Source organism: Paecilomyces variotii (genome assembly GCF_004022145.1).
Source record: "Paecilomyces variotii strain CBS 101075 chromosome Unknown C8Q69scaffold_8, whole genome shotgun sequence".
NCBI classification, from domain to species: domain Eukaryota; kingdom Fungi; phylum Ascomycota; class Eurotiomycetes; order Eurotiales; family Thermoascaceae; genus Paecilomyces; species Paecilomyces variotii.
In genome coordinates, this window is record NW_021167147.1 from 170,089 (window position 1) to 190,764 (window position 20,676).

Genomic DNA, 20,676 nt, shown 5'->3' on the forward strand with positions numbered 1-20,676 from the left:
AAACTTGCAACTTTATTGCTACGGATTCGAGGCAAACCAAATATGACCGTATCAAAGGCAATATGCTCTTTATTATGCTGGATATAGTTAACTAGCATACAAAGGCTTCCGGCAACACTGGTGGCCGAAGCCGCCAATAATCGAGAGCATACCAATCCTTTGTCAGACGCGAAGTTCACAAGTTGAAGAGATGACGTGTCAAAAGATAAAAGAGAAGTGTTATAAAATGTTCTATCTTCGTCCTCGTTGAGCTTTTGCTTTTCATCATCTGCGGCTTTTTGTTTTTTCTCTCGCTACTACTTTCTAGCCATTACGACTGTTGTCAACATACTTCTTGGTTTCATAGAACATAATCCAGATTTGATAGAACTGCTCGATAGAGATCTTCTTGAGGTATTATATCCTGAGAGCTCTGTACCGTCGTGGTCCTTCAGATAAAGCTTTTCAGTTTCAGGTTTTCCGAAGTGGTTTGCTTTGCGACCTTGGGCCGGACGAGTTAATATGGTATCTCGACCGAAGACGCCTAATAGGCCCAAAGTGACCGAGAAAGAGATCAGTAGTGTACTCGATAATGTGTACAGATGGGAGGATAACCCGTCCTTGAGTTCGTTTGCTACTAGCCATCTAGGGAATTACGCACCAAGCTGACATACCTACTAGACCATAGCTGTTCTGTATGCGGAGTGACCTTGAACAATCCACGCGCTAAGAAGACCTGCCTTGGGGTCCATGCTGTGCCCTGCATGAGATATCATCAGACATTGTTTCGAGTCGGCCGTGCCCACTCCTGTGAAGCGTATTCATCCACCTTGTCCTCATAGAAGTCTTCTGAAGGGATGCTAATGATCTTTTTGTGCAGATGTAAGAACTCCAATGAACAACATGAAAAGAGGCACAGAGAGATCGGTAATCTCATTTGGCAGATCAAAGCAATCGACGGCGTTGAGGCTATGGTGGCACAGCACCGCAGAAAAGCCCAATCTGGAGAACTTGCTTCGCCCCCCGAACCGGAAAGCACAGATGAGCAAGAGTATATGACACCTCCGAAGGAAGAGCAGTTCAGGAAGCCGGTGCTCTCTGTGCGTATTCCGAATAATGCCAATGTGACTGGAGTTCCCCCAAGCGCAATAGTGTCAGCGTCTCCTTGTTCATCCAAGGAGAAAGAGATCAGACTTCAGAAACAAGCTGCAAGGGCATCTAAGAACATAGACAAGGCTCTCAAGCGACAGAGAGGTTACAGTGTTACATCTGCTTCAAGGGACTTTGTTGAAGAAATCCACCTCGGGATCCACGGGCACCCGAAGATGCCTCCTACGGTGGACCATGGAGAATCAGGTAAAGCGTTGGTAACAGAAATTAAGAATTTCCAAGACCTTCAGCTGCAACTCCAGAATAAAGGAAACCAATCCAAAGCTAGCGAAGCACTTCGGTTGAAAAGAAGAAGAGCGAACACGATAACAAAGAGAGACGGCCTGGATACTGACATTATCACTGGGATCATCTGTGACTTTGGTATAAAGCCACCATTCAATGAAGGCACTAAGGAGCGCCAGCGGCTACTGCAAGAACTGGGGAGCTCGATAATATCGGATATCGAGATAGTCGCCAATGAAGCTAAGGAGACCCTCAGTCGCAAAGAAGGATACTGGCGATACGCCAATAAACGCACATACAATGAGATGGTTCGCAATAACGAGCTGGTAAATTGGGAAACAGGCGAGAAACTTCGCGAGCTTGATATGGAGGATAGTCATTCAGAAGACAGCACTGAGGAGGCTGGAGGAGAAAGTCTGGAAGTGAGTCCCGAGTACATCACAGGCGAAACCAACATTGTGAAGCAGGATATGAGTATCACACAAGAGGATCTCGCGAATGATAGTACCAAGGCGCATATTGATGAAAGGAATCTTGTTCTCACAAAGTCTCCTGGGATGTTGACTCTCTCTTTAGCACCACGGAAGGAGAAACCAAGAGTGGATGCAGCACAATCCGAACAAGCAAAAACTGACAAGCCAGATGTCTCTACACAACAGGAAGCAGACCAGGAAGGATTGCCTGTCATTGAACCTATCATTACACATAAGAGGCGCAGTGCGCATCGAATAAACAATGATTGCTGCTCGCTTCGTCATCTTCACAATGCGCATAAACCATGCATATAGAGGCTTGGATTTGACAGGTGATGTGAACTGGTGCCAACATACTCTCTGCGCCAGTGACTCTATCTTCTGCATCTTAATAGTAAGTAAGATCATGCTCCAGGGGCCTCGCGGGATCCGGTTGGGGTAGGAAGACTTTTTGAAATGGAAGTGTCAATCATAAGACACCACCACTGCTTGAGTGGCCTGCATGTGTCTCGCACTTGTTTGCTGGGTCATAGAAGCAATTTGCGTGATATGAACGAATCACTCCGGAGGGCGTTGGCTGGGATCTCTCTCACACTTGGATGGCTCTTTCGTCTCTTTGTTGTACTATTTGGATAGAACTCGCCAATTGCGTCTGAGAACCTGTTGCTTTGATCCATCGCTTTAAATAAAATTCTAACTGTTCTGGTAACTGCGCGTATCCGGTTTCAAGGGCGTAGGAAGCTGAAGCTTGAAGCATCCAGGGGAAGGTAGGCTTTGCTGATAAGTACAGGAGGGGAAGCTCCACCAAAAGCCAACGGATAAGCTTAACTAGACTAGCTAAGGAGGGGCATCCGATCCGACACATTCGCCTCTTCAGGACCTCGATAGAAGGGCGATTCTCTTCAATCTACCCTTAACCCAGCTCATTTTGATCTGGTTACGATACCCCTTGCATTCTTCAGTCCGGATCAAGTGTCGAGTCGCTCACAATGTCCGTCGAAACTATCACCACTATTTCCCCCGCCACCAACACCCCGGTCGTGACTCGACCTGGAGTTACGGACGAAGAGCTGTCTCGTCTCCCGGAAATTGGCCAGGCTGCCTTCCGCTCGTTTTCGCAGTCGACAACTCTTGAACAACGCCAGCAGATAGTGGCTCGTGCTCTAGATGTTTTCGCCAAGAAGCAAGATGTATTGGCTCGCGAGATCACTGAGCAGATGGGACGCCCAATCGCATATACTGGCAAGGAAATCGCGACGGCCATCAAGAGAGGACAAGTGCTGATCAAAACGAGCAACTCTGTGCTGGGCGAAGAGGGCATTGTTCAGGGAGTACCGGAGGATGGATTTAGGAGGTTCATCAAGCGACAGCCCGTTGGAGTGGTACTGATCATTTTCCCGTGGAACGTAAGTCACGATCTGCTTTTGCGCTCCTATCCTCAAACTTTCTTCTTCTTTGCTGATGCTGGCGCGTTTATCTTTAGTACCCTTACCTGACCCTCGTTAACAGCTTGATCCCTGCTATTCTGGCTGGGAATGCTGTAATCATCAAGCCCTCCCCACAGACCCCGACGATTGTCGAGCAGGTGGCCGCGGCCTTCACTGAGGCTGGTCTACCGAAGAACGTTATCCAATACTTCCACTCCGGCTCTCTTGTTCAGCTAGAGACTATTGTCCGATCTCCTTTGGTGAACCACATTTGCTTTACTGGTTCCGTCGCTGGTGGATTGGCTGTGCAGAAGGCTGCTTCGGATAGAATCGTGAACGTCGGCCTTGAGCTTGGTGGCAAGGATCCTGCATATGTGCGCGAAGATGTGGACTTGGCGTGGGCGGCAGAGGAGATTGTCGACGGCGCTATCTTCAACAGTGGTCAGAGTTGCTGCTCAATTGAGCGGGTGTATGTGCATTCGAGCATCTACGATTCGTTCATTGAGGAGGTCAAGAAGGTGCTTAGCAACTACCGGGTTGGGGACCCTCTCGACGAAAAGACTCATATCGGCCCTGTGATTTCCAAGCGAGCCAAGGAGACTGTCCTGGCGCATATCGAGGATGCGATCAAGAAGGGTGCCAAAGACGAGACTCCGGCGAACGCGACTTTTGAGAACTTCCCGCCTAATGGCAACTACGTCAAGCCGACACTGCTGACGGGCGTTACTCACGAGATGACTGTTATGACGGAGGAGACCTTCGGACCACTGATTCCTGTGATGAAGGTCAATAGCGACGAGGAAGCCATCAAGCTCATGAATGACAGCGAGTTTGGTCTGACTGCCAGCGTTTGGACCAAAGACATGTCAACCGCGGAGAAGCTGATCGAGAAAGTCGAGGCTGGAACGGTGTTCGTTAACCGATGTGACTTCCCTAGTCCAGTAAGTCCCCATTTATAAAGCCATTTCCATCGGTTCAAGGAACAAAAACACTGACATCTCTTCTCCAGGACCTGGCATGGACGGGTTGGAAGAACTCTGGCCGTGGAGTGACTCTGAGCAGATTCGGATTTGAGCAGTTTGTCAAGCTCAAGAGCTATCATCTGAAGGACTACCCCAAATAGAGAATGATTGCTGCTCTTTTTGTCGTCTTCACGATGCGCATGACCCATATATACATAGAGAGAGAATAGAATGGAGAGGATGACATGACAACCTTATCATGATCAATGAGTGAAATGTCTCCGTTCAGATTGATACCTTTAATAGCCCAGCTTCAGTTTCCGTTTTATGTATCGCAGCGCGGGTATTGCGGAGGGTCGACAGAATGGGTCGAAGATGGACAGTTTCTTCCGATGGTTAAGAAGGTACATTTGAATACAGTTGCGCAAGGACCGTTACTTGAGAAGACTGCATTTTCTGTCATTGCTTCTCATGGAGCACTCCTATCAGTATGTTGTCTCGAAAAGGCCCCAGGTTACAGATTTAGACACCGAGGACGAGCTCTGATCCTGTGATCTATTCAGTCCATCGCATTTGTGACTAAGAACTATCTAGCAGCAAAGGGGATGAATGAATTTAGCAGAAATAGAAAGTGAGTTAATTGTCATCATTTTCAATCAGATGACAACTCCCTTCTTCGACGCGAGCACGTACCAGAAATTCATCCTCGCTCTCATATGACCTCATTGCTGTAGTGTCAAAAATGCACCTATCCTATCCCAAGATATGAATATCCTATGACCACAAACACAATCGCGAACCGTGACTTCATAGCAAGGGGAAAAGAAGGAAGGATGAAGAACCACGAAATAACAGACGCCATGGAGACCCATCTTGCCAGGTTAGACAATTCTAAAAAAAGAAAGGACTACTCTAGAGTAGACTGAGCCTGATATCAATCCGTTAGGAGAGACATTGTTACTGGAAATGGTAACAAGGGGGAGGCGATGTCAGGTTTTCTTTATCACTTGATATATTGAAAATGTCGTAATTGAAGTAAGCTCTGTGTTATATTATGATAAAAAATGTATAATTTCCTTGCGCATTTCGAACAAAACTTATCTAGACGCACGGGTTTAATTTTAATATTTCCTCTCTGGGCGTCATGTGGTCACAGATAATGATGCTTATTCTATGGTACTGATTGCCAGGGCCTTGAGCAATTTTGGGTCGGCCCGGACCCAGAAGCGCCTGTTGCAAGTCGCGTGCGTGGCGTTGTGTGTTTGAGGAATTGACATGCTTAGATCTTGACAGGAGATCAGATGATGTATGTACTATACATGACAACATAGATCGACTCCATACTGAGAAAGGAGTTGTCTATGTATGTCACCACCATCATTGTTATCATGCGGAAATCTGGAGGATCAGTGGGATATTTTCTTCGTTCTGTTTTCAATTTGCCTGTTACAAGGGCGTTGAATGTGTTACATATTGCATGTACAGTACAAATTTGAGCGGTAGGGCTAATCTGGAGCATCCATGGCTGGCTGTGTCACCATGCTGTCCAACCGGGAAGCATGGCCGCCATGCCGTCTCACCTTCTAATGCATTCAATGCATCCTCTCTATACCATATGCAGTGCATATGGTATATACTTCACAGCATAGTCAGAACGCATCTCAGATTGGAGCTTCGTTCAATGCAATTTCACAACGCGGTAAGCTTTTCCATTTTGCCATTTTTCCCTTATATTCTTTTCTTCTTCAGCTCTTCCCGTTCCTGCGCCGCGGTTTGGGTAGGCGAAAAGGAACGAAGGGGAAAAATATGGAATGATGGAATGCACACTGGAGCATTTTTGCCGAAGCAAGGGATGAGGAAATCTCGAGAGAAAAAGGAATCACACGCGAACTCCATCAATTGATGGACTAGCGCGCTCCGCTTTTTCATAGGTTCGCGTTCTAATTCTGCCTTTTTTTGTCTGTTCCAACTTCCTGGAGTCGTTCTTTACCCCTTGGCCCCGACGTAGTGGATTCCTTCTAGCTCCAAGCCGACATGAGCCGAGAGATCTACCGCTTAACGCCAAGTAGAAAAGCCCCAATCGAGTCTTGCTGCCTGAATAGGAACAGTGCAACGAATAATGAGCGGAGAAAGGAGTATGACAGTCCTCCGTATGTAGGTCAAAAAAGAGAAGAAACATCAATAGCACCAGACCCACCCGGTTTCTTGACGTGGGTTGTCCCTGTTGTTTTTGATACCCTTTTTCTTTATTACCAGGGTGCAGTGGGCTCTCTCTTGATGAGCAAAAAATAGAACACACGAGTTTGTTATTCCTCCATTCTGTGGCTATCTATCGTATTTTCGCTCTTCTTTGTTGTTCCGCTGTGATTGATTACTGTTGTCTCTGGATGGGGGTTTTGCTTGGATCTACGTGGCAAAGCGGGACGCAATTCCGGACTGCGCGAGCCCAATTTCCGCGCAATAATGGAACTGGTCGAATTGGACAGTGCTGATGTAGTTCGTGCAGGGGACAATCTGTCTTCCTGAAGTCGTGTGAGAGTTGTTTATCAGGACTGCGAATTGCAAAGACAGGAACCTGCCGAAGATGTAATGGAAGAAGGCTTGATGCGAGGATTTGCAAATCCATCAGGCAAGTTTAGGTTTGCCAAAAGCATGCGCCAGGGCGTAGAGTTCGACCTGGTAACGGACAGTAGCTCGTCCGGAAGCTGTCGAAGCTATACTTGCGGACGAGGATCGTAGTCTATAGTGACGCCCGCGTTGTCTCCACAGTCTCTTCAGACTCTCGCTGAGATTGTTGTTAGCCTTAATCTGACAATAATTTATGGTAGAGTAGACGGGTCTCTTCATCCTGCGTCCCCGTAACCAGCTGCACAGATTCTTCAGACCCGAGTCATTCGCGCCGACGCCCTGGGATACCCGCCCTCTCTCTCCCTGGCAGGGGAACGGCCGCGCGAGCGACGAACCGTCCAAAAGAGGCAGAGAGGAATGTGTCGCGTACAACGGACGCGATGCGAACCCTGCACGCCGTTCTCAATTCAGGTAGCCCCCGTTCCAGTGTTCCACAGTGAAATTGTGCCGAGCTAGAGCCCTTACCGGGTGGATTTCGTTTCAACCTCCGGATTTTCCTAGGAAACATGCCAATGGTTTTGATATATATGGTGTCCGCCGTCGCCGGGCCTTGACCCTCTGGATTCTTTGTTCATTCTCCCCACCTGTTCAATAAACAAGTCAATGTCATAGACATCAATTCTTTCTTTACCTTCCTTTGTGTGTTTCTTATCCATTGTCTCTCGTTTCTCCAATTCAACTCAGCGTTATTCTTATTGTTGTTATTGTCATCAAGCGTCATTCGTTCATCGCCGCACTTTAGACATACTCTTCCATCTACAACGTCCTTCTCGCTGTGGATATTCGCTTGTTTCCATAACAGTACAACAACCAAAAACAACAACAACAGCTCTTAATACAATAATTATCAATCCTTTACACCAAAAAATGGGTTGCTTCCGACAGATGTTCCAGTGCTTGGTGGCTCCTTTCCAGCGCAAGAAGGAGCAGCCTCGCGCATTGGAAATTGTATGCTACCTCCCCCCAACAGTGAGTCTAGACGGCTAAAACTAACCTATCTGAATGTAGGGACCCCCGACCAACTTCCGTAAGGAAGAATCCCCCGTCTTGTTCTCGGACGACGAGTGCGTACACCTTTTATTCCCAGCTGCCTCAAACCTGATACCGATTACTGACTCCTATGTGTAGCACCTTGGCACCTCATGACAGCCATTGCGATGTCGCAGAGAAAGTGTCTGACAGTGATGCTGCTGGGCAGCAGAACTCGAGGCGCGATATGATCAAGCAACATGTGCGAAGACTGAGCACCAAGATCACTCCACCAGCGCCCGCAAGCTCATGAAGCTTTTGTTTCAACAACGCAATCGCGATGACGTAACAACACGAAGATCGATATGATAGACGAAGGGATTTGTGAAACAAAATTGTTTTGAGAGCATGACGCTAGTGAGTGGGTTCATGGAGGTGCCCGTCGATCGACATTCAGGGCAAATTGGATCATTTTTGAGAAAAAGGTTTCCGGGGCCATCAGTTTTCGTCGGAGGATATTTCCCAGATCCAGTACACCTTTTTAATATCTCGCTCGACCGCTGCGAAGGTCGTTCTTCATTACACCAGAAATGTGGGGACCTCGTTTAGGCGTGATTTCTTCGTCTTCGGACCATCGTCATGAGGCCGCCTTTGCGGCGTCACCGAAGCCGAAGATGAATGGGACGTTGGTTCCTGATTTGACATCTCCGGTTTTCCTTTGTGTGGAGTACTATCCAATTCATCAAAAAACATATCCATCTTGGATTTAGAACGTGATCTTGAAGGAGCATTGTAACTAGAATGCTTAGAATCCACTGCTCTCCCAGAACTTGGGGATGGGTGATCGACCTTCTCAGAGGAAAGCGGCTTCCTAGTAACTGGACTTGATGTAGTATTTCGCAGAGGTGTCATAAACGGTCTCTTCACGGAAGTAGCTTTGGTGGGCTGGATGTCCAGATCATTGTCGTCCTCGGATGCTGTAGTCTCGATCTCCTCAACGTCTGGCTGGCCGCGGCGCGCTGGCGGAGACGAACGTAAAGGACTACCCCTATCGACTGAGGCGGATGCTTGAGAGTAGCCTGCCGCGGCTCTCGTTCTAGACTTGATACCCTGTAGACCAACGAGAGACTGCGCCTTCCTCGGACTCGTCATCAGACCGTGCAACGAAGTCCCGACCCAGGGGTCATCTTCGTCCTCTTCCAGTTCATCCTCTTCGTCGCTATCAACTCGAGGTCGCTTCCCTTTCATCTTCTCCAAGCCGGCCTTCTGACGCGCAGACAGCGCTTCGATCAGTTTTTTCTTCTTGGTCTCTTCCCTTATCTCAGTTCGGCCATCTGTGGGCCGTGCTAGATCGTTGATAGCCGCCGCATTCCGCAATTTTGCTTCCTTTCTCTGTCGCACATATTCCGCATGATGGAGATGCTGCGTGAATTCCTGCGCGATCGCATAGAACTCATCTTCGACCATGATGTACTTGTCGTCATTGTCGAAGCCCTCAATGAGGTATCTGCTCTCGCGCCAGCATCAGTATGGCATAAAGAATTTATCCTGAAAGAAGGCTACTACTGACTCTTCAGCTGGAGGCTGTCTGATTGGGGAGCTTGACGGGCTTCGAGCTGTGGGAGGAAACTTATATCAGCAATGTGAATCCCCACAGTACGTAGGATACATACAAGATCGCAGAATGTCGCGTTTGGTAGGAGTATCTGTAACTGTAGGTTTCCTTCCTCTATTAGACCAGTCGCTACGAGGCGTCACGGAATCTGTTCGCTTTGGGAGTGGTGTCGCTTGCTTGCTGGGCGTGTCATGCGCTCCGCCTGTCAGCCATGGCAGCGTCCGCGGCATGATGCATGAGACGCGTCTTTCCAGGAAAAATGAGGCGAAAGATATCGACAGCTAAAACTGAGGCACCGCATCCCCGGAGTACACAGGTTGATGTCTCTTGAACGGATGCAGATGTGCCACGGCGACAGTATTTGGATGTTGTGAGCTTGAGGTGAGAGATCCCCGGCAGCGGTTCGGTCTAGCCTAGAAGCTCCGCCAAATATCTGCCCCAGCTGATCGGTTACCGAACTACTATCGAAATCATACGAAAGATATCGCATATTCTTACTTCTCCCAAAACATACGGTAACAAAAGATGGATTTTCATTCTTGATTCTGGGTATCTAGATAGCCACAAATAGGACCGTGCACCCCCAAACGCCAATGCTACCAAAGCAGCACTTTATTCAAAGTACTGCTGTCTGAAACAAACGAGCCATTTTAGAATATCCCAGTGCGCATATATTTCGAAAGCGATGTCGAGGGCCTGTTGGGGGCGCCTCTCCAGATCATGCTTCTCCCGGTCGTTTGCTGTTGCAGCTCACGATCTTGACCTTATCCGCGGAAACGGTCGACTGGTTGTCGAGCTTGAAAGTGACATCCTTGATAAGGAAAGTCCAGACCTCATCGCAGAATCGGTATGTATCAAGATGGCCCTTTATTGTACAGCGCTCCACGTCAGTCCCGTCCCAAAATGAAAGCGATTCCTTTGCAGACTGCTACCCCGGAGACACTCCCCAGACCACAGTAAATGAAGAGGTAGTACCTTAAAAGTGAGCCTGGCGCGGACCTTATCCGCAAGGACTTCTGTAATAACACGGTCAAAGTTCGACAGGATCTTCATAGCCAACTGCGGCTCGATCCGTCCCTCGTTGATCAGGTCATCGAGCGTATCGGTAAGGGAAAGGCCGATACTGGATAAGAACCAAAGTTAGCACCAAGATCTATCAGGCTGTCCCGCCCAGGTAGGTAAAAAGCACCTGCTACCGCGATAAAGCTCATAGTATGCCTGAGCGCTCATTTTGGCGAGTTGATGGGCAGGATGAAGTTCAACTAACCTCCTCAAGAGGTTGAAAGATGCCGGAATCGCCAGCCTGAGTCAGCACGTTCGCGGGGATATTGATTTCACGTGATCCGAGACCGGGTCTGGGTTGTTTGTCTCTGTTTGCATATATTACGTCAAAGGCAAGAATGTTGCTTTGAACAGAAATCAGAGTTGTTAGATGGTTCCAAGTTGAATATTAAATCAATCGTTTGACCCAATTTTCAGTTTCACTCAATTACAGCTTCTCCGATATGTTGTCGATTCGTCTTCAAAGGACTTGTGTATTGCGTGCTGGATTCATCAGGCACTCCGCTTCGCGGTTAACCACAACGCGAAGCCGCTCTAAGACAACTGGTTCGTGGCAACTATATATATCACTTGGTTTTGGATGCTGTGACTGACCTGAGCAAATCTAGGCGTAGATACAAAGGCATCGGATTCCAAAGAGCCTAGCAATCGACAGACATCTACTAGTCAAGATAGCAAAACGGACGCCGAGAAAAAGATGAAAACAATGGCAGACCTAGACGACGAGCTGCGCCAAAAACTTGAGAATATGTCAGGTGAAGGCGGAGCGTCTGGACTCGAATATGAGAATGGGAAGCCGGTCGCCATGAAGAGGAGCGTGAGGAACAACATGTTCCGGTACATCTGACCCACGAGCGGTAGACATACGAGATTGAAAGCTAGTGGAAGAGCGCCGCCTAGGGACCCAACGCGAACAATGAGCACTATTCTATGGCCTGGAATCCATATGGAGATTCACCATTCAGCTGCCGTAGTGGTCTTGCAAGATGTCGAAAAAATTCCGGATCTTTCTCCGGTGTCGGCGGCGGCGGCGGCTGCTGCCACCAGTAAGCCACCTGATATATGACCACGTCGATCTGGCTCGCCGAATAAACATTTTCGGGGCGCAAATATCGAAAGCCACAAATGTGAGACCGCTGGAAAAGCTAGCTAGAGCCTGCGTAAGATTCGGCAGAGCCCAGTCTCGTGTATAACGGCTCCGACACTTGACAGCGCCAAATGCCCCTAACCCTAGCTGCGATACGAGTGACGGCTACTGTAATGATCAGAGAAAGGTACTGCACACACAGCCACATGTTAACGATAGAAAGGATATGTTACTGTTAAGAATGCTGTTTATTCATAGCCCGCGTTTCACAGTTGTACGATAACTCATCACAGCCAAGGAATAATGATAAGAAATCAGACTCATCCAAGCACAAAATGCTCTTGACTAGTACATGTAAAACAGTTTCAGGTGTTTTGTTTTCTGGGGGTTTCTTTTCAGGTGCAATGCTGGCGAAGGAGAGGGCTTAAGCAAGCCTCGAATCCACTTCTGATGCCATGTAAGATGAGGGGGAAAAAGAACAAAGCTCACATGCAGTTAGTGGTATCGAATTCCATGTTACCAGAACGCCATGCAGTGGAAGAATAATAGATGACAGACATTTATGATTGTCAGCCAGTGCGCCTGATATAATCGATATCGCATTGATCTCGAATGAAGAGACTCGCGCAATGATAGGGAAGGGGGTTATCCAGCTTCTTCTGCAATCAACTCGCCTATCTTGTCGTTTTCAAAACTGAACCGCACAGCGGATGAACCGTAATCACACCAATCTGATTTTAGACTTAAACAGAGGCGACCATACCAGCTAGCACCCCTGCACCGATTATGCCACCGTCCGAGGCTTCTCTCAGGAAGACAGATTTACCTCCTCTCTGGGGACCCGTTCTTATGATGAGCCTATCAATGTACTGCTGACACGTCTCCTTGAAATTGGGGTAATTCTGTATGATACCACCGGTGTAGGCCACAACCAACTCCTCAGGGCCAGAACGCCAGTCGAGAGGCGCAGGGGAGAGAACAGGAACGATCGGTCCAATTGCGCTTGTGGCCTGGTTCGTAGTCTCTGCTGCCAAGGATGAGGTTGGAGCCCCTTCCGTTGATCCGCCAGGCAAATTGGGACTACCGTTCGGCATGGGTGAGTTGGCGTTGCTGTCAACCTTCAGTTCGATTTCACGAGTACATGCAAGTAATCCGACCACAGCTGCTGCGATAAGCCCAGCAGACCTTGTCTGCACGGCCCTGGCAATTTTGCGGAATGCGCCTGCCGAGTTCTCATCCCAGTTCCACTCACTGGACTCTGGAGGGGGGAGAGAGCGGCGCAATTCCTCCGCAAGCGCTTCGTCGGATCGAGAGCGTGCGACTTTCTGAGCAATGTAGGTGGTGGTTAACGCATAGTCTTGGACAAGGTTTGCAGGAAGTTCTTTCCTGGATAGTCCCTCCACTTCTGTCAAGTAGTCGAAAAGGACTAGTCGGATTAGTTCACCCACGTATCTCCCTCCGGTCATGTATTCGAAAGGCTGGAAACCCGGACGAGCGCAGTTCTTGTCAAGTTCTATGTCCCACTTCGTTGTGATTTCCAACTCCTTCAGGGGCCCTGCAGCTCCGCCAATGGTCCATTCCGTATTGACCACTGTCTGCGTCGCGTTTGCATCCTTGGACTTTACGTGGTTAGCTTTAGAATCATGCAGGTCAGTGAGTTTCATTGGGATTGTGGCATTACAGCCGGTTCCGACAATGATACCCATGGCCACTCGACTGTTCGGCAAAGATTTGACTGAGTATGCCAGCGAGGCAAGCGTGGCAACGGTATCGTTAGTAATAGCAGTTATCTTTAGCTTCGGCAGCGCAAAGAGCTTCCGACGCTTGGAAGATGGCATATCATCCTCGTCTGGGCGCCTTGTGTGCTTCTCATATCCTGCAAGAAGTATTTTGCGGAGATTCAGATCAGACGTGATTGCAAAGCCTTTACCCATAGGCATCAATGTTGCTTCTGCCAGAGACTCTTGCCTGCTTTTGGTTAGCATCACGCTTTGGAGACAAGCAACAACTGATAAACCAGAATCTTAATGGACAGAATCGCGTAAACTGCATAGTAAAAAACAAATCATTGTAGACTTACATGATAGGGAAGCTGAAAGTGATACCCATTTCCAGCTCCGCAGGGATGTCCCCTTTAGTAGCATCCGAAGTCAAGTTGTCCGCTACCACTTCAGCAATACAGTCCCCGATCCACGCAAAGAGATCATCAGCCTTGTCCATCTTCAAATGCTCGCCAATTGGCCACGCTTTCTCTGAGGTTCGTTTCACACGCTGCCTTTGGGCTTTGCGAATAGTATCACGTGATTTGTCAGATGACCCTGTAGACCGTACATCGAAATCAGCAGCTTCTCCCAGCAGCTCGATGAAAGCGACTCTAAGATTACTGCCGCCGACATCAATGGCTAGGTAGCGACCAGTTTCTTGGCCAGTGGGGAGGCGGGTCACTGGCGTCGGAAGGAATTGCTGATCAGATGTTCGAGCAAGGTGTTGGTACACTTCCGAGAAACGGCGCGCCAAGCTGTACAGCTTGGCCTCATCCAGGATAAGGGGGGCGAGGAAATCATCGATCTTCCGGACCTCTTCAGACTCTGGGTATTCTTCTTCAGAATCAGACTCAGACTCAGAGTCCTCCATGTACCGGTCATAGGGAGAGTTGCCGTCAAGTTCTTCGTCATCTATGGACCGCACCGTGCCTTGGTCGGCCATTGTGACTTTGGAATAGTAAAGAGATATTGAACTGGCCGTGGTCAGAGGGAAGCTATCGCAGCTCTGATAATGAACACCTGAGATAGGTATCGACCACTGGCCGGACTTTGGTACAATGACCAGCTGGTAAATGTTCGTTAGTTTTGTAAATAGCAGGCTGTATTTATGTCTTCTGAACATACCTTTAGCAAATTCTTATTCCTGAGCCGAGTACGCGTCGTCTAGCACATAGCTAACATCAGCATTTGAAGATGTCTCCTGGCCTTGGCGTTAAAGTACAGTAATAAGGTTAAATCAGGAAATGATTTTCCTTGTCGAACTAAGGGAGACAGAAGTAATTGACTCAAACGCGTCAGGAATACTGCGTAATGGAATGACGCAAGGTCTAAAGGATAGCTTCTGGCTGAAGTGTTAGGCAACAGCTGATATGCTAAACAGAGTAGGAAATGCACTCACTAGGGGTTCAAGTGCTCATCCAGGAAGTGATACAGGACATGTACCAAACTGTCAGACCCAGGCACCTGGTCGCTCAAAAGCGGATCAATGAACGGTCTGAAGATGTCTTTGTCTGTCCGCGGTCCGGGCCATTCAATATCAGATGGATAGCGTGTGATTGGGGTAAGATAGAGTGAGAGACGCGGGGCTCAGTAGCAAGCACCCGTTGTATCGGGTCTGTGAGTCAGAGGGGAAGATGAAAAGAGATGGTGGCAGAATAAAAAGGTCACAAAAAAAGTTATGGAAAGTGGAAGTGAAGTCAAGCTGATGGATGGACAAATGCGACCATCGGGGCACGAGGCCTCACCCCGATGTGACGCTGTGGTAAGTAAAAGCAACTCTGTTGTCTGTCTTGGTTTGGAACTCCAGACCAAAGTCACTGGCTTAGTAGACGCGCAGCCGTCGTTGGGTCATAGCCCAACGTGGTTCCTGGTGGGCACCGGCGCCTAGGTAATACCTTTTAACTCGTTAAATCGGCGCGATGTTTTTTCTTGCTATGTTTCCTTACTCAAGTGGGCAACGAGCGACGGGCCGATGAAAAGGTGTGGGTTGCCCGGCTCCAACGTGTGTTATGGTGGTACGTATTACCGTCAAGCTGCTCGATGGCATACAACGCAATCGGCACTTCGATACTCACTTTTACGGCTACTCGTCTTGCGCTATATCCCGGTCATCTCCCTTTTTTCATTATTCTTATCGCTATATTTTGCTCTACTTCCTGCGGCTGAGCGCCAGAGAATGATGTGGCTAAGCCACAACGGACGAGATAGAACAATATGACAAGGGTATGGAAACCCTTGCATCTGCTGCTCTTTTTCTAGCCTTGATTCCCTTGACGCTATGAATCATCTACCAACTTACGATTACTATAGCCATGGGTTAATTGCTATACACCAATCATCCAGTGCGTCATGCCGTATTTGCCCATGCAAAACAGTGAGCGGTATACTCCGATTCCAAAGATGGCAGGTAGTCTGCACCAGGTTAAAGTAGAAACTGATATACTATCACGCATAAGCCTCTGTCCATTGTTCGCATTATTATTGATCCAAGACTCCTTGTGAGATTTGTATCCTGTTCTGGATATGCAGCTGTCGCGGAATAAACCGCTATGGCTGTACCTCGAATTCTGTCTCCACCATTCAGCTGCTACTACATTATTGAACTGGATAGTATTATGGCGCAATGAATAATGGCAATTCGTAACAGATGCGAACGACGATGGATACTCGATTCATCTTTGAGTGGCGGGACCCGACAGGAGGATGCGTTTATGCGAACTGCGTAACGCCCCTGCTGCCAGGAACGAGTCAGCAACTGACAGTCCGTGACTCCGTGTATTATTGATATTACGCTTGCATACGGGGACCACTTGGGACTATCCGCCATGTGGTCGACGAAGGCGGGGCCATGAAAGGCCAGTATTACTTGAAACAGTTTAACAGTCCTACTCTCTACAGCATAGGATGTGAATTGAGCGTTGAGGATGCAACGCCTTATTGGGAAGCATGATATCAACTACGACATTGTCAGTCTAGTTGTCTGTCCGTAAGTGCACATTCGATGGGACGCATCCGGCTTCTGTATCAGAATGTCTAACAAGTACACAGCAGGTGAGAAATGAGTCCTGGACACCACGGTCGAGGAGGAGGGGGTTGCACGCGCGGTCAGAGTCATAGCTGCTGGTTAATCTAATGAACCGGCGGATCTTTTTTCTCTGAGAGGAGTCAGTCCGCCTCTTCCCGTGTGGATGTCAACGTTTCCTGCGCTAAAGCACCACTCTGAACCTGGCGGGTTCCAACCGTAGCGAAGATGATTATCATCACCCAACACCAGCTTGATACGCCCTTAGCAGAAAGCGGAGCAGATCTGGGCTGCGACATCGGATCGGAAATCGACAAGAGCACGAGCCAACTTGGTCTCCCATCAAACGGCACGGCTAGTTAGTCAACTCAGACGGCTTCAAAGTTTGAGGCTGATGCGCGTGCCATGGCACTCCATTTCTCGTCCGATAGGCGCATATTGGTTGAATAGGCGAGTCCGGGATAGGGCGGTGGATGGCACCTTGACCAGTCAATAATATTTTCTACTGCCGATGTGGAAGACTCACCAAAGGACGGAGAGGAATGGCTAGAACGATCTGTCCGGAGCTGTTTACAGTTTCTCTGACCCCCACTTTGAGTGAGATGAGAAATTGGGGCTTCGTTTCTGGGGCTTCATAGACATAGAGTGACATACCCTAGTAGCGTGGACCGCCGTTGGGCTATCACGTATTATTCTTCAGCAACTTAGCCAGTTGCTCGGGACTAAGCCAATTGCGCAGACCTATGAGAAGCTCAGATGACACCGTTTGCTGAGAAAACGCCAAACCGTCACAACAGATGGAAACCCGATCTATTTTTTGTCGGGGCTGTGCAGTAATAATATGCAGTCTTGTATCGAGAAAGTACAAAGTCCAGGGCGATCAGTAGTGATATTGATTCTGAATAAGAGAGAATCACTAGTTATATCTTCGTCAGCTGTGTACTCTGGTTACGTATATTTATTGTAGAGTGATCGTGTAATAATATAGTAGTCGTGCACGGGCGCAGTTTCAGCGAGACGTCAGCTCCCAATACCGCCGCGATCGTCCTCCACCCATGTACAGTACCTCATCGACGTAACCCAAGACCCGCTGTCTACATCTTGTCGATAATAATACTTTCCAGGTCATGAGGGCTCGAATCCTAGCAGAAATTTGAACGTCAGGATCGGAGGAAACCATGGAGAAGTCTTCTGCTCCGCTTGAGCGGTCTCAGGATGACTTGCTTCGCACAGCCGCCCTTTCAACGTCAGCCGGCTTCAGAACGCGACGCGATCGTACTATCTCCCGGATATTCCGTCGCGTCCTAACTGCCGTATGCTTCGGCTTGGTGATCTACATCTTTCTGAGTCGCTTCAGCACCAGCCGTACTCATACACACGCATCTTCCCACAACGAGGAACTTCAAGCGGTCAGCGGAAAGCGTCCAAATGGGGACCACGACACTGAAGAGGCGTTTCCGCTCTCGTCGGCCTCGTCGAAACGAGTGCCGTTGGAGGCTCACATCATGAGCAAATGTCCAGATGCCCAGGACTGTCTGCAGCAATTGGTTGTTCCTGCAATGGAACGGATCAATGACAAGGTCGACTTCATTCTATCATTCATTGCAAGGTAAGCATCTGCCTACAATATTCATTTTCTTGGCATTTGTTTTGAAGTGCCTCGCAGGATAACTAACTGAGAGTCTCGCAGTGTCTCCGAGAAGACTTCGGAAGTTGACTGCAAACATGGACCCGCAGAATGCATTGGTAATATGCTCATGCTCTGTGCCGCCAATCTTCCCTTCCCTCCCAAGGACAACGCCGAATCGTCACTTACTCTAGGACGCACGCCTACAATCCGCTGGCTTGGGTTTTCGAACTGTCTTATCAACTCGTATGAAGAGATTCCTGACCGTAATCTTGTCGAGGATTGCGCTCTCGAGCATGGAATCGATTTCGATGCTCTCAACCATTGTGCAAGCCAGCAGGACGATGAAGATCCCAGTGACGAATTCGGTGATGCCCCCCTTAGCGGAATCGCACTGCTGCGGGAAAGCGCGCAGAGAAGTGCGAAACTGGGAGTGACAACGAGCTGCACGGTACGCGTAGACAACTCAGTATGGTGTATACGAGATGGCGGAGTATGGAAGGACTGCGTGAAGGATGGCAAAGCCAGAAATGTCTCCGTACTGGTTGATGAGGTGGAGAGACTCTACAAGGAAAGAAATTAAGCCGTCGTGAGAGGAAGGTCTCTTCCGCATGACGGATGGACCCGTTCGCTAGTTATGGCCCAAAGTAGTCGTCTTTGACAACATGTGTACTATCGGGGGATCCTGCACGTTATCGTTCTTTTTGGTCTATTATTCCAACGAACAAAATGCCCAATCCGTCGAGCAGACGGATATAACCTTGATATTACCTACTCGTTCGATACCCCCGTTATTCAGAATAATACCATGCTCAAGTATTCATAGCAGAAAATGCAGTACATTAATCTTCATATAGTGAACCAAATATACATTCATCACATGGAATGACCAGAACCTTTTAAAGGTCCAAGGTAGCATGAACCAGGCTACTACCTTCATACTAGTACTGTTACTTCGCTCCATGGGCTATGAAACCTTGTAACTATATGTAAGGTTCAGACCGCCCTGCTTCTAACCGATCCTAGATCTTTGGAGCCGATATCAGTAGTAGTTTAGCATGGAAATCTGTGGGCCTGTTGCCTTGCATGTTGATCTTCTAGCACCAGTAAATGTCCGGAGCCGAGCACAGCCCATGGCACCTCTTAAAATGAGAAAATCCTTACCTCTATAAATGAGACAATATGGCCTATAAAGTCGACTTACTTCTGGTACGACCACAAAAGTTTGTACTTCTCAAAGCTGGATTTCTCCTGACCTTGCTTATAGAGCCATTGGTCCATAACCCATTTTCATACCACGGGGGCCTTGCGTTTTGCACTAGGAGTTACGAAGAACGAGAACGTGGAATATAAAAGGAATATGTCATTGACAGAGGGATTACGGGCAGGGAATGGTTTATAGTAACATCTGAGGTCGGTCCAGACTTGGGTGCTTGACTTTGCATACGGCATAGATCAGCCAGCCGTCTGACATATTCTACTCTTCTAACCACTGAGATAATACTCCATCGACTTATCATTACACTATCAAATCCCACATCTAAAGAATATACACATATACACGAAAAGAGACACCGCGATGACTACCGCAAACTCCAGAGACGCTGTTGTAGAGATCCACGAACTCGCAAACAGTCCGTCCTGCAATGGCGCAAACGACCGTCCTCCTAGCTATTCTTCTCATGCTTCCCCTTTCCAGCCATGGTACAAGGCTCCCAAGAGAGTGATAACGTGCAGCTTTACGAGCTGTGCGGTTGTTACGATTGCTGTGTGTCTGCTCGCGATTTCTTTCAATATGCTGCTTTTTGCGGGACATGCTATCCACGCAGTTCGAAATTCCCCTCAAGGATCAGACGTTGGCGATGACCCGGAGTGGCCAAAAAAGATCGACCGCAGCTTCCACGTCTGGATCATCTGCATGGCAAGCATCACTTTCGTCCAGGCAGCCCTCACTCTCTTCACTACACCACTGTCCGCCACGGTAGAAATCACGGGACGAGTGGTGTTTCATATGATATGCTATATCGTTCTCCATTTTGTTTATTATGGTATGTTTCACTTTGACGACGTCAATGGACATAACCGAATCACCAACCCAAATGGAATACCGAGGAAAATACTAGTTATTCCCGGATGGATAATAAGCGCTGGAAGGAAGTATCCGACTATCATATCTTGGACCTGCATGAAAAAGGATAACCAAGGCGACAGCTCCGTTGATTATGACTCGATCTGTCATACTGCAGTAAGTACCATTTATTCTATTCTATACCTTCCCTTTTTTCGATATGGTATCTCTCTTGGAGACCAGCTTACTGACATTTTTCTTTTAGCTCACTGCAAAATATCTCGCAATAGCAATGACCGTCTTCTATATAGCAGCTTGCATTACCCTTATATTTTGTCTATGTGCCAGAATTTCACGTTAGCTCAACTGATTCCCTAGCAAGGAAATGCCAGGATAGTTATCATAAGCCTCGTGGTCTCGCAGCTCTTCGTGGAGGATGGGATAACCTTTCAATGGATCGAATCTATTGGTAAGTATAGCAAGGTTCGTAACCTTGGGTAACTTCGGCGGATCCTTTTCATATAGCTCCCTATCGTCTGGAGCAAACTTGATGTTAGTGTCTGATTGTTCAAGAGGATATTTCACGGCGTCACATCTCT

At 48.2% G+C, this 20,676-nt stretch overlaps 7 protein-coding genes across 7 annotated transcripts; 4 read left to right on the forward strand and 3 right to left on the reverse strand.

Moving 5' to 3' along the window:
- The first annotated feature begins 515 nt into the window (after window positions 1-515).
- C8Q69DRAFT_308683 (hypothetical protein) lies at window positions 516-2,499 on the forward strand. Its single transcript, XM_028627228.1, has 2 exons — window positions 516-604; window positions 661-2,499. Exon 2 carries the CDS (start codon window positions 837-839, stop codon window positions 2,160-2,162), a length of 1,326 nt encoding a protein of 441 aa, XP_028483534.1. The 5' UTR covers window positions 516-604; window positions 661-836; the 3' UTR covers window positions 2,163-2,499.
- Window positions 2,500-2,836: 337 nt separating this feature from the next.
- Window positions 2,837-4,397, forward strand: C8Q69DRAFT_445807 (putative aldehyde dehydrogenase family protein; the record flags this gene model as incomplete). The annotated part of the gene is made up of 3 exons (XM_028629088.1): window positions 2,837-3,253; window positions 3,331-4,215; window positions 4,284-4,397. The coding sequence occupies 3 exons, from the start codon at window positions 2,837-2,839 to the stop codon at window positions 4,395-4,397; spliced, it is 1,416 nt and encodes a 471-aa protein (XP_028483535.1).
- A 3,155-nt stretch (window positions 4,398-7,552) lies between these two features.
- Window positions 7,553-8,279, forward strand: C8Q69DRAFT_308141 (hypothetical protein). Its single transcript, XM_028627223.1, has 3 exons — window positions 7,553-7,812; window positions 7,873-7,928; window positions 7,993-8,279. Exons 1-3 carry the CDS (start codon window positions 7,732-7,734, stop codon window positions 8,144-8,146), a joined length of 291 nt encoding a protein of 96 aa, XP_028483536.1. The 5' UTR covers window positions 7,553-7,731; the 3' UTR covers window positions 8,147-8,279.
- C8Q69DRAFT_308599 (hypothetical protein) lies at window positions 8,280-9,945 on the reverse strand. The gene is made up of 3 exons (XM_028627226.1): window positions 9,507-9,945; window positions 9,404-9,449; window positions 8,280-9,340 (listed from the first exon to the last, which is right to left on the reverse strand). Exons 1-3 carry the CDS (start codon window positions 9,676-9,678, stop codon window positions 8,413-8,415), a joined length of 1,146 nt encoding a protein of 381 aa, XP_028483537.1. The 5' UTR covers window positions 9,679-9,945; the 3' UTR covers window positions 8,280-8,412.
- A 1-nt stretch (window position 9,946) lies between these two features.
- C8Q69DRAFT_308207 (transcription initiation factor IIA, gamma subunit-domain-containing protein) lies at window positions 9,947-10,754 on the reverse strand. The gene is made up of 3 exons (XM_028627224.1): window positions 10,638-10,754; window positions 10,424-10,571; window positions 9,947-10,313 (listed from the first exon to the last, which is right to left on the reverse strand). The coding sequence occupies exons 1-3, from the start codon at window positions 10,676-10,678 to the stop codon at window positions 10,167-10,169; spliced, it is 336 nt and encodes a 111-aa protein (XP_028483538.1). The 5' UTR covers window positions 10,679-10,754; the 3' UTR covers window positions 9,947-10,166.
- A 1,092-nt stretch (window positions 10,755-11,846) lies between these two features.
- On the reverse strand, window positions 11,847-14,424 carry C8Q69DRAFT_308393 (putative hexokinase family protein XprF). The gene is made up of 2 exons (XM_028627225.1): window positions 13,678-14,424; window positions 11,847-13,565 (listed from the first exon to the last, which is right to left on the reverse strand). Exons 1-2 carry the CDS (start codon window positions 14,301-14,303, stop codon window positions 12,341-12,343), a joined length of 1,851 nt encoding a protein of 616 aa, XP_028483539.1. The 5' UTR covers window positions 14,304-14,424; the 3' UTR covers window positions 11,847-12,340.
- A 2,888-nt stretch (window positions 14,425-17,312) lies between these two features.
- Window positions 17,313-18,892, forward strand: C8Q69DRAFT_528954 (hypothetical protein). The gene is made up of 2 exons (XM_028633684.1): window positions 17,313-17,991; window positions 18,073-18,892. Exons 1-2 carry the CDS (start codon window positions 17,561-17,563, stop codon window positions 18,590-18,592), a joined length of 951 nt encoding a protein of 316 aa, XP_028483540.1. The 5' UTR covers window positions 17,313-17,560; the 3' UTR covers window positions 18,593-18,892.
- The last annotated feature ends 1,784 nt before the right edge of the window (window positions 18,893-20,676 follow it).

Bases quoted from the DNA above. Each gene is read 5' to 3' on its own strand.
- C8Q69DRAFT_308393 (XM_028627225.1), bottom strand. From the start codon at position 14,303: ATGGCCGACCAAGGCACGGTGCGGTCCATAGATGACGAAGAACTTGAC. The intron at 13,566-13,677 runs GTAAGTCTACAA...AACCAAAAGCAG, and splicing joins ACTTTCAGCTTCCCTATCAT to GCAAGAGTCTCTGGCAGAAG.
- C8Q69DRAFT_308599 (XM_028627226.1), bottom strand. From the start codon at position 9,678: ATGCCGCGGACGCTGCCATGGCTGACAGGCGGAGCGCATGACACGCCC. The intron at 9,450-9,506 runs GTATGTATCCTA...TTCCTCCCACAG, and splicing joins ACGCGACATTCTGCGATCTT to CTCGAAGCCCGTCAAGCTCC. The intron at 9,341-9,403 runs GTCAGTAGTAGC...GCGCGAGAGCAG, and splicing joins AGACAGCCTCCAGCTGAAGA to ATACCTCATTGAGGGCTTCG.
- C8Q69DRAFT_308141 (XM_028627223.1), top strand. From the start codon at position 7,732: ATGGGTTGCTTCCGACAGATGTTCCAGTGCTTGGTGGCTCCTTTCCAG. The intron at 7,813-7,872 runs GTATGCTACCTC...ATCTGAATGTAG, and splicing joins AGCCTCGCGCATTGGAAATT to GGACCCCCGACCAACTTCCG. The intron at 7,929-7,992 runs GTGCGTACACCT...TCCTATGTGTAG, and splicing joins GTCTTGTTCTCGGACGACGA to CACCTTGGCACCTCATGACA.
- C8Q69DRAFT_528954 (XM_028633684.1), top strand. From the start codon at position 17,561: ATGGAGAAGTCTTCTGCTCCGCTTGAGCGGTCTCAGGATGACTTGCTT. The intron at 17,992-18,072 runs GTAAGCATCTGC...AGAGTCTCGCAG, and splicing joins ATTCTATCATTCATTGCAAG to TGTCTCCGAGAAGACTTCGG.
- C8Q69DRAFT_308683 (XM_028627228.1), top strand. From the start codon at position 837: ATGCTAATGATCTTTTTGTGCAGATGTAAGAACTCCAATGAACAACAT.
- C8Q69DRAFT_308207 (XM_028627224.1), bottom strand. From the start codon at position 10,678: ATGAGCGCTCAGGCATACTATGAGCTTTATCGCGGTAGCAG. The intron at 10,572-10,637 runs GTGCTTTTTACC...GTTCTTATCCAG, and splicing joins GAGCTTTATCGCGGTAGCAG to TATCGGCCTTTCCCTTACCG. The intron at 10,314-10,423 runs GTACTACCTCTT...TGTACAATAAAG, and splicing joins GCGCCAGGCTCACTTTTAAG to GGCCATCTTGATACATACCG.